At 42.8% G+C, this 12,005-nt stretch overlaps 1 protein-coding gene across 1 annotated transcript in view; it reads right to left on the bottom strand.

Annotated features, from left to right (window-relative positions):
• CPZ (carboxypeptidase Z) overlaps positions 1-4,422 on the bottom strand; it is a 33,919-nt gene extending 29,497 nt beyond the window's left edge. The window contains exons 1-2 of the mRNA XM_008501819.2: positions 4,335-4,422; positions 970-987 (exon numbers count right to left, since the gene is read on the bottom strand). Coding sequence (XP_008500041.1) covers positions 970-987; positions 4,335-4,422 — 106 coding nt within the window. The remainder of the gene's footprint in view (positions 1-969; positions 988-4,334) is intronic.
• Between the last annotated feature and the right edge of the window lie 7,583 nt (positions 4,423-12,005).

The raw sequence follows: 12,005 nt of genomic DNA, 5'->3' as shown, positions 1-12,005 counted from the left end.
ACTCTGTAAAAATGAAACAGTGCCAATTAAATTGACAGAGTTACAACAGCATAAACAAAGGGATTGAAATTAGCTTTATTTCTGCAATGGGCAGAGCAGCCCTAAGTCCCTGAACTCCATTTTACAACTGGAAGGGTGACTGTTCAAAAAAGATTCAGCAGTCATAAAAACCCTGGGTCACAAAAGCCCAGTAAACAGATCAGGACCTGGCCCACCAGCCTTAAGCATCATCACTACATGACTTTTGCCTGGTACCTCCATGCTCAGAATCCCCCTCAGACGATGGCACCTGTGACATTCATCCAACATCTAGCCCAAGATTGAGAAGAGGATGGTTCTGATATAGCCTGGGCAGCCAAAAGGGGTTCACAGGAGCTGTCAGCCAGGCAGCACTCCTAAACAACCACTCTGACTGTGTGGAGGGAAAGACAATGTCTAGAAATGTTAGAGGGGATCAACTATTAGTGATACCAAATCTTGCTAAAAGCCTGTCTTAGCAGTTGGGTTTTTTATCAAGTTTTGACTTCTGTTTATTTATACTCCTACACTTTAAAAATGTCTGATCAAGTATTGCCTTCAGATTAAAATAATGCATGAACTATTTCAGTAGTTAAGGTAAGCAGGTAAGTTAATACCAGTGTATTTTATTTTCTATATGCACTTACTTTCCCCATGTAAGTGGCTGTTTCTGATCCTATTTCCCATGTTAAACCTAGCTAAAGATCTGTGTTGCTGAAATAATAACTGTGATGAAACTAGAGTGGTGAGAATCCAGAGCAGCTCACATGTCAGTGACGAAAGCTGATTTTATGAGAGCTGGAATTTCTCATCTGATGAGATGTGCCTGATGTAGACACTAGTTCTGCATTTATTTTTTCTTTTTGCCAAGGCATGGACACATCCTTCTCTGGTGCCATAGGCAAGATTCCTACAGCCTGGACTTTCCCACACGTGGCAGCATGGTGTGACCACGCTGCCTGCACTTACCTGTGCCAGCCACAGCAGGGCAAGGGACCCAGCCCCCATCACTGGCTCTGGGACAGTATGAAGCTCATGGAAGGCAATGGCTTTTCATTTTGTCACCTGGCAATACACTAGGACACACTATGAAGGTAGTGTGAAGAGAAGAAAAGGAGAGGGGAAAATATAGCATCTATATGTGAAGCCAGCTTGACAATCGGCCCAGAAGAAAATCAACTCTACTTGCTGCCATGGCTCAGAGAGGAGCCAGTGCCACTAAAGCTCTAATGGGCCCCTGAGGAAGTACAGCACCCCAGCCCCCCAGCCTGCTGGATTTTCCCTCTCCAGGTCTCTTCTGCCTCCCCACTCCCTTCCATCCCCAGTATCAGAACTCAGAGACCCTTGAGGTAGGGAAACCTCTGGCACAGGAGCGAAGCCAGGAAGATGGGAAATGCTAAGGTGGGTGTGGGAAGAGGAGACCCAGAGATAATAAGTGTGCCGGCCATGACAGCCCTCAGAGCAGCCTTACAGTTGCTTTCCCACCTCCGCAGGTTCCCACCAAGCAGAAGACCCTGGCAGGCTGTGTCACATTCCACCCTTTAACTGCTCGGGCAGGGACCGGGGGCAGCAAGAGGCTCAGTCATCCCTTTTGCCTCCAAACCCCACCCAGCTCCGCAGCCTCCCCAGAAACCTTCTGTACGAGCCCAGGAGCCCACACGGTGGCACCACAGACGGTACCACCACAGACGGCGGCAGAGCGGTGGCTCCAGGCGAGCGTTCGGGATTTGCCTCCCCGCTCACCCCATAAGCCCCGGGGGTTCGCACACAGACAGGAGCACTGCGGTACCGCTGCCCCAAAAACCCCCAGTAAAGAGCTCTCTGAACATGGGTGATCAGGAGAGGTTTCACCGCTGTTTTGCAGTTTTCCTCTGACCCCTGGTAGCAGCGCTTTAGTGGTGCTGAGCTGGCCTCCCTTGCAAGGAAAGTCGTCTGCTCCTACCATTTCGAGGCATGTGACTTCATCCCTCTTCCACTTTGCTTTTTTTATTGCTGTCAGTGATGGTAATGTGCTGCATTTAATTAAATTACCACTGGAATGTATCAGTCAGCAAGAGAAGCACGAAAACTCAGATAAAACAGGAACCTGCTCACCCCACCAAAGGCTGGCCACCTTTCAGAGGGAACATGTTAAGATGTACTTTTCTCATCCGAACTAGAGGGTAAGAGGCCAGAAAACTCATCAGGGTCTGAAAATTGTGCTCCAAAATTGGCAATGTAGCATCCTATCACTAGGGGAGCTAGTGGCTTACTGGCTCCCCAAGGATCCAGGGCAGAGCTGGGGAGGGGGGATCTGCCCTCTGGCAGTGCTGCAGTTCCCAGCTACTGCTCAAAAAGCTCCCCACAGAGTGTGTGATGCCTGTGCCATACTGTGGGGCTAGATGACAGTAATCATTTCCTTATTTTTCCAAACAGAAGAGCACAAAGCATTTTGTAAAGATCTTGGTATTGTTAACCATATTTCATTTTGGTTTCTCTTTAAAAGAAAAATGAGTCACAGCAGAGCAAATATTAGCAGGGAGGCCAGGCAGTCTGCAGAAACCAGCTGCAGCCTTGCTGGGAGTCAGACAGTGGCACTGGGTCCTGCTGCCCTCCTCTCCTGCACAAGGAGCTCCAGGCTGATCTCCTGCAGGACACCACAGGTCTGGCCACTGAGATCCAAAAAATATCCTACAAAAAAGGACTCACACTGCTACAGATGAAGACATAGCCTACTACCCTGGATGTTGAGGGAAGACCTTAAATATATGCAGCTGCACAATCCCCTTGCTTTTCATGGGCCTGACATAACCTTATCTCCCCTTTAGAAAAAGCCCTTGGGAAATCTGGCAGGTCACTCAGTGTCCAGGCTGCCACTTTATTCCCTGGTCCAACATGCCTCCAGTGTGGTGTCCAGGCTGCCACTTTATTCCCTGGTCCAACATGCCTCCGGTGTGTAACATCACCATATAGTGATGTTGGCAGCTCATTTTTACAAACTCTAGGTCTCTCTCTAGGGCCATATTCAGTGGTTCAGTCCCACCACACACACTACTACACATGCAAGGTGTATTTCCATCACTTGCTTTTCCTAAAGCCCTCCCCTAAAGACAGCACAGCTGCTGACACACACAAAAAACATTCTGCTACAGTTGAGTTACCCATCGATGACCCCTGTGTTTTTGGTTGCCAGGATTAATACCCCATGGCAAAACTTTGATCAGCTGCAACTGGAGCAGAATCATACCTCACAGAGAAAGGGCATGCTGCACACAGTGTCTTCCCGTAATTGGCTGTAAATAGTATACAGCACTTTGTGAAGCTTTATCCTAAAATAAAATCCCTTTAGGCTGCGGTAGACCTCACTTTGATGTTCATGGGAACAGCACTCTCAAATTATATGCAGTAGAAGGCACATGGACTGCACTGTGTAGCAGTTCAATGCCACTGACTGCTATGGCTTATATTTAAGTACTGAAATATAGCTGAACTTCCTCGGGTAACACTAAAGACCTTCATGTATTCCCATAAAATAAATATTTTTCTGAATCATATTGTATTTGAACCCTCTGAAAGTAGTTTTTCTGGAACAAACCTTGGCACAACGCTGGAATTCACCTCTTTCCTGTCAATAAGTAAATGAAATCTCAGTTAAGTCCACTTGTTTAAAAACACGTGATCATATTTTTTTATTAATTAGATAGTTACTGATCCACATTCTTCCAATCCATTTAGCAGTATCTTCCTAAGCTTGCTTCTGATGGGTAAAGCTGTTTTTCCAGTCAATAAATTCACTCAAATTCCATATTGCTTATAGCAAGCTAAAACACACCCTACAGCTTTCAGATGGTAATAAATCTCATACTTTGGACTTGAAGTAAGTGACCTAAAGCTAAATGTAAGGACAACATTCTTTTTTCTTAAGCAGAAAAGCACAGAGAAGGTTGAAAGTTCTTTGTGCAGTCAGACTGCCATGTTCCTAGAAGTGAATCCTCTGCATTCCCCAGGACAGCAGGAACATTCCTACTGGCTAGGAGCTCAGCACACTGACAGAAAGACACATCTACATGTGGCCTTAAAAGACAGTGATGTTCCCTTATATCAGACTCGTTTTTCTGTTGCAGATCCACACCACTGCCTGACATCCCATTCAAACTTCCCAAGCACAGCCCCAGTTCCATCACTGGGAGTCTGCAGGCTTCCAAAGAACTTGGTCCCTCGTCTCTAGGAGTGGCATGTCCTGCCTCGCTAGCCTCGGGGCTGGAGCCCTTTTCTCTGTTCATCTCCAGGAGAAGGAAGGAGAGGGGGACGGGAGCTGTTCGGGTGGTTCGCCTTACCTAGGGTCTCCTGGCCGGTTTCACAGCGGGGTGTTGGCTCGGTGGCCCCAAGCAGCCCGCCGAGGAGAAGCAGGAGCGTGGGGACCATGCTGGAGCCCTTTGTTTCGGCGGCTCCGTGATGTGGCACTCGCTGCCTGCCGGAGCTGTTCCCCGCCGGGAGCCGGAGCGCAGCTCTGGCTCTGCGAGCTGCTGAGGAAATCAGTGCTCTGAGAGGGCATGGCCAGGGCTCGCAGTGTTGTGCAGCCCAGGCGTCAGATTTCAGCGAGTCCTGCTTGGAAAGCAAAAGGATTCGAGGCAGAGAGGGAGGAGGAATGAGCTCCCCCCTCCCCTCCCCTTCCCCTCTGTCTCCCTCTTGCAGCTTGGTTTACAATTTCATAAACAACTTGAGCAAAGGGGGGTCCGTTGCAGGGATGCGCCTGCCTGCTCCTCAGCCAAGGGACCGATGCCTTTGGTTTTCCTGCTGCTGTTTCTCCAAGGAAAATGGGAGCTTCGTTAAAACGTGTCTTGCTTTGAGTGACTGCCTGGAGAGGGCAGGGGAATAAACGAAACAGAGGTACTTCAATACCCACTTTACTGCAAGTTTAAAACACATGGCAGTGCCGGGACTCTGAGCTACATCCCTGCCAGCACAGCAAGAATAAGACCCCACATAGCAGCCAGCAGGACCCTGCGCTCTTCAGGTTCCTCCTTAGCATTTTACTGAAGATTCAGTTTACAGAAGCAAACTTGTAGGGTTAATGGTCTTTTCTGTGCATTCTTAAAAAAAAACCACAACAATGTAGAGAAGACCCAAGAACATCATTATGAGCTTAAGTCATTTAAGCATATATTTTAAGTACATTCATATAAAATTTATCTTAATCTTATTATTTTGTTGTTAGTTTTGGAAAGGGAGCAGTGCATTTTTATTATTGTTTTTAAACAAATATGAATTGTATGTTTTTATCCCTATAAATAAAGGGATGGTGTATGTATGTATGTAACTTCCAAGTTTCTTGCTTACACATTAAAAAAAAAAAAAAAAGAAAAGAAAAAAAAAATCAATTTTTTCATCCTTTTTCAGGAAAAGGGATTTTTCTTTAAAAACCTAGACTAAAAGAGTACAAAGCCTCCTGTCTTTCCAGGCAGTGCATGTTGCTTTGAGGGGAGATTGGTGCTTACATGTGAGAGCAGACAATCTGTCCTTGGGGTCAGAGCACTCTGGTTTCTGCTAGTGACTATCAGAGAGACCAGTAGGGAGTTATGGTGCTAAATGATAATGTAATCAAATAACCCCTGCTCTATGGGCAAACACACAAAAGAGGTTGGCAGGGCAGGAGAAAGCTGTATACATATGAAAAGCCATTGGTGTCTCATCATATTTGGAAGAGATGGAAGATGGATTGGGAAGCTCATCCTCTGCTGAGGGTTTCTGTAAGGGAGGGTGGCTTTTTTTTGCTTCCAGGATTTCCTACTAGATCTAGAGAGTGCAGTCTGCCCTACGAATAAGCAGCACCAAAACCTATCAAAGAACAAACTTCTAAGGACAAGAATATTATTTAGCTGCTTTTTTTTTTTTTTTTTTTTTTTTATGCTCTGATCACACAGAAGCATGCCTGGACTCTCAAAAAAAAATATTAAATAGAATAAATGCAGCTCTGAAAGTGTGGTCTCCAAGGACAGGAGTACTTCACCTTCTGCTCAGCTCCCCAGCAGCCTGCAGTCAGCTGCTCTGAATACCAATTTCCCAAATTCATACCTGGTGTGCTGAGGTACAGCCAATGGTGCAGCCACACTCAGAACTTTCACCTACTGCTCCTCCAAACCATACATCCAGCCATGAAGCATTTCTATCTTATTTGGCTATTTTTCAGACCATTATTAGCACTCTGTGTATGTCACTTGCTCTTCTCATATGTTTGTTGAATGTTAACAGTAACTACATCAAACAGGATGACTACCAAGTATTGCAGAGGTGTACAACCAAAATTTCAAAAGCATTAAAAGCAGATAGAGAGGTGTGGTTGTAAATAGAGGGACTGCCTCACTTCTGCCTTTTAATTTCTGGGTTTTAATAAAGCTTGCAGGCTTTCCAGAGAGCTGACATCAAGATTTGGCTTGATGCAATATACTCACTCCAGTTCTAAGGGAATCTTAAAAATTAACAAACAAATCCCAGGCTGATGAGATGTAGCAACATCAGCAGCATCAGATTGTACTCGAATCAATACAATAAAGTTAAGCTAAATAATTTTTCTGGCTCTTGTTACAGACTACCTCTTTGCTGATCAGACCTTTCTGTTAGCCTGAAGTACACAGTACAGCAGCAATCCAGAACTCCTCAAACAGGACTTACTACCAAAACTGATTTATGTCTTTGGCAGGTACTCAAAGTTGGTACATTTCAATTGCTTGCATTTTCATGACTCTTACTATTGTCAGAGAAATTCAGTAGAGGGATATATCAGACTCAGACTGGTTTTCATTATTTTGACTCTGCTGAACAATAAACAGAAGCAGTGCTCTTTAGATAACTGTTTGCTCATAAGTAGACTGAGAGCAGATCAAAATGCTACTTTATGGCTTGTTATTCTCTCCCCCAGTAGGCACTAGTGAAGCTGGCAGAATGGTATACAGCAGAACATCACAGCTGCTCCAGCAGGCATAGGTTTAGTACTTTACAGTAGTTTGAATTAATCCAGAAGATATTTTCATTTGCACAACAGAAACCAATACCCATACTCTTTTTTTTTTTTTTGGTTGGTTGGTTGGTTGGTTGGGGTTTTTTTGTTTCCTCTTTCAGTTTCTGCAGAACAGGGCAGACAAGAGGATCTGCTCTCAGGACAGACAGGGAGTGAATGAGCAACTTCCCACAAAGAAACAGCAAATTAAAAACCAAAGCAACCTACAAACCTAACAGTGAACTATTCCACTTGTCTCTGCAAGACCTTTACCCCTAACCCTGACTGTGCTTCAGGAAACAGCAGAGATCTGGGAAAGGTCCACAAGGGCTTCTCCTTCAGAATCTACCTGCCAAGTTCAAAGAGGAAAAGAGATTTGTTCTCTAAACAAATATTTCTAATTCAAATTAATATACATGTGGATAACAGTAATGTCCGTTTTTACTGTAAGAATACACAGACTTTTCTGAGCTCTGCATTTGTTGAGAGGAGCAGGTATTTTGGGATTTTTCTGTGTCTTCTGGGACCATCTACATTATGCCTGGGGAGCTTTTAGCATTCTCACAGTGAATTTTTTCAGAAGTGTCTTTTATCTCAGTTTTCAATTTGTTCCTCTTTTGACCCACAAGATTAAACTGCTTCAGAAACTATCACACATAAACACTGAGAATGAGATATTTGATGGAGAGAAAAAACAGAGTGGAGAAAAAACCCACACCAACAGGAGTTTCCCTCTTTTCCTACACTGTATCCTAAGAGCTTAACCTAGAACAAACTACAGACTGAAGTTTTCTACATGTCTCAAATACTTCGTAAATTCTCTGTAGTCTTTAGCAATTATTTTTAATCATTATTGACCAAATCCATATTTGTACCAGCACACTAAAGTTGGAGGAATAATGGTATGGTAGATATCCCCAGAGAGAACCAGTCTAGCCATACTCCAGAGATTTTCTGCAGTGGCTCCAAAATGTATATTTTATTATTTGTTTTTATTTTTTATCATTTTTGCCTGTTTTGCCACTACTTTCCCCTGTTTTTTCCTCATACACTGGGGGGAAAAAAGTAATGAATGGGTGTTCCCCCCATCTCCCGTTAATATTAAGGTCACAACTATTTTTTGCGTCCTTGGTGAAATATAATAAATATATAAAAATAAATAAATAAATGTACAGCTCTTGAAAAAAAGTTTAAGTAATTTAAATTCAATACAAGCACTGCCATTGGTAATTAAGTTCTGTTTCTGTCTTCTGACTTTTCACAAATTAACGAAGTCACTGACCTACAAAATTAGTTCCCTGCACCACTTCCAGGTGATCCACTGAACTGATCCTATCATAATGCAGAAGAATGCAATTAAAGCAGAAGAAGCCCTCACCATCCAGAAGATTCAGCTGAATACGTCTTTCTTTTAGAATACCCTTCATGTGATCTCTGTGCTTGCTTGGGCTAATCAGTAAGAAATGAAAACAGTCCGAAACTTGCTTTTGTTGACAGGAGAAAATGTTGTCTAATTAAAATTCAGCTGTGATCAAAGTCACCAGTGATATAAAAACCTTGGATGGGAACCTGGCACCAGATGGTAGAACAGGACCAAAAAGGGACAAGAGTAATAAATATGTTTCTAAGTCCAGGACAGCATGAGCAAAGTAATATGTACTGATCTGCAAATCCTGCTATGAGTGCACAGTATTTTTCAGACTTCATCATTAAAAAGACAGAACTGACACAAGGACCTTATTAGCTTCTCAAGGGCTCACTCTTATTACTCCCACATGTAAAGTAGAAAAGAAGGATTACTGCTAAGCAGTTACTAGTAATGGATTTTGTGGTCTTAGTTCAAGATGAGGCCCAAAGGTGACTCTACATGACTCCCATAAACAAGAAAAATAATACAAATAAGTTGGTGAGTCATAGAACTGTATATATAACAGCTACAAGGAAAAATAAGTGTGCTCAAAAAAAAAGAGCTGTGCTGAGAACTAAAGGTCTTTCTTTTCTCCTGATCACAGATGGAGTATTAAAAATTAATGTAAGCTCTACCAGAAAAGAACTTGACAGTCCTATTTTAAGACTCATTTCACTTCATCTCTTTTTCCTGTCTCACAGAACATTAATGCCAAAACATTCAAAATAGGTCCTCTAGGGCTTGCTGTGCACATTTGCAGAGGTGCTGAGAAGCATTTTGAAAATGCAGCTTTGAGTGCTTTAGTTTATAGCCACTCAATAGGGAAAACATGTAATGGACCCTGATTCCTTGAAAATAGATCCTCAGCATTTTCAAAACAAAATCAGGCTGTACAAAGCTAACACAGCCCAGAAAACTGGGTGTAAGACAGCAAAGGCTAGTAGCTATTTTGAATGATATTGGCATGAGAGCTCTGAGGATTTCAACTTCACTTTCAGAAAAAAACTTCTGAGTCAAATTGACCCAAGACTCACTGCAAGCCAGGAGAAATAGGTTGTTAAACTAGCTAAAGCTGGATGTTTTTAAAGGTATTTAGGCACTTTTAAACTACACATCAATACACTGAGAGTCTATATCCAACTACATATGTGAAGTGTCTTAAAGTCTTTTTCTATATTAAGGTTCCAAGTCTTAGGAGTGGCATAACCTAAACTTCCCCTGTATAAAGAGTATTCTAACAGATAAGGAATTTCAATTGTCCTTTTATTTCAATTATCTTTTTATTTTCTTCAGTTCAGAGTATTTAAAAATCATCAGTGGAAACTAAAGAGACCAAATATAAGCCAACCATAAGCTCCATGTTTTCCAAACCATCTTTGAAAGACATTCTCTCTAGCCTGTGGTATTCCCTTGTCATGCCCAGATTGAAGATGTCTTGAATTGCCCAGGAACAGAGACCAAAGGTGTTGGATAGGGATAGCAAAGGCAGAGAGACCAAGTTGGATGCCAGCCTTGGGGCCATTCAGGATCCCATGCAGCCAGCATATTCAGCAGCATGAGACCCAGCTCCACAGAGACAGCACAAAGACCTTGCCTACAGAGAACTGGCCTCAAGGAGAACACTCCTCCCAGCTTTATCAAAGTCCATAAGGACATAACTTGTGCCAGACCCATATGCAGCATCTCAGCCCCCTAAGGTATTTGTAAGAAACTTAGTTCCTGGGGATGTTTGTCTGTTTCTAATGCAGTCAGTAACATTACCGATGGTGGGTCTGCCTCATGTGACATGGGTGCAGATAGAGTCCTGCCCAACACTGCTCAGGGCCACTGTTCTACCATGGTATTGTGCATCCAGTGCCATTAACAACATTTCAGGAAAAGTATTAACCAACTAGAAAGGATTTGGAGAGGAGTAACAAATAGGATGAGGGACAATGATTGACTCATTGTGAGAAATAGAATATGGCTTTTTCTTGACCAAATAATGATTAATTTGATTTTAAGGAATCATCTACAGGTATTACAAATATGTAAGACCCTTCTGAAAAAATAACTTATATAGAACAGGCCAAGCCATGATTATGAATTTGGGAGAGCAAGAACAGGGCAGTTATGAAAAGTAAGAGAAAGGCTGTGAGGTCTTAAATACCAGCTATGGACTAAACTGGGAACAGACCCTTTAATTAGTCAAATCCTTCCCCTCACTTTTCAAAAAAAGCCACTATTTTGGATTAGATAAAAAAAAAAATCATCTAGTGCTACTGACAGTCTCATATTGCACTGGTTAAAGATTTGATCCAGAAAATAATGAAGTATCTACAAATATATACAAAACCATTGCTGCGTTCCCCACTTCCCCAGGAACTCTCAGGTCACTTACAGGACAGGCCCTGGGAAGGTCCTTAACTGGAAAACAACAAAGCAGCAGACAGGAACTGGATTCAAGAATTCACAGATTCATGAATGCAACGAATGGGTTCAAAGGCAGAAGAAGTACCAGGACACAGCACATGGAGAAAGAGAAATTAAGCCTCATGACTCCCCAGTTTTATCCCAAGTATGACATGTATGGCATCAAATATTTTTTTTGGTCAATTTTGGTCACCTGTCCAGTCCACTCCTCCCCACTGGAGGTGAGAGGTGTCACCCCTTTCCTTCCTTTCCTTTCAGGCACACAAGAAGTTTAGCAGTGACCTTGGTTCTGCACACCGGTTTACAACAATGACTGTAAACACTGACCATTGGCATTCTGAGAAGCAGACACTGACCCTGTTAATTTTCGAAAGTGCAGTGAGTTAGAAGAGAGCTAACTGAAAAGTAAAATTACAAAAAAGAAAATTGGTTCTTTCCTTGTTTAAACCAGGAAACCATTGCTAAACAGGACACTTTTGCAGCACAGATATCAAGAGAAATGCCAGCAGGAGCTGAATTTTTACTTTTCCTTACAGATTATTATGCTCACAAGAGCTCCTTCTTTTCCATTGAAGTAAAACACATTGCACCAGGAGGCAAGTCCAGCCCCCAGCTTTCCTCTGTGAGGAAGCTAAGAGCAAGCATTTACATTCTCCAACTTCTGCTGGACCTGTTTGGCTTCAAGTTGCCAAGCAACAGCTACCCTCAAGAATCATCAAATCAATGCAGTAGCAGTATGGGAAATTACACGGCAAAAGGTCCTGGAATCTATTTATCTGGGGTTTTTTACAGGTTCATAGCATGTACAATTGAAAGTCAAAAGGTGACTGACACTCTGAGGGCTGAACCTGAGAGCATCAGCATTGGAAGTAGAGGCTATGAGCTGCTGGAGCAATAACAGACATTTAGCCATTGCAGAGCAAGCCTAGAGAAACCCACTGTGCATCTACATTGGGTAGGTTACATTTACATCCAATAAGGTGGGAAGATATTTTTTAAAGAGCCAAAAATAAGAATTTTTGTTCTTATGAAGCATTCCTGCTGAACACCTTTATTCAGCCATGAGTGCATAGCTTGTAATTTTATCTGAAAGTGAAAATGCAATAGTTGTATTGGTATTCTTCTTCTGGGTGCCAATAACTGCAGAAGTTGGTAGCCTGTAATCCCAAGGATCAAAAAAAAAAAATCAGT

The sequence above is a fragment of the Calypte anna genome, chromosome 4B, assembly GCF_003957555.1.
Source record: "Calypte anna isolate BGI_N300 chromosome 4B, bCalAnn1_v1.p, whole genome shotgun sequence".
NCBI lineage: Eukaryota > Metazoa > Chordata > Aves > Apodiformes > Trochilidae > Calypte > Calypte anna.
Note: the sequence above shows the minus strand (reverse complement) of the source record. Positions and strands in the feature narration are given on the sequence as shown.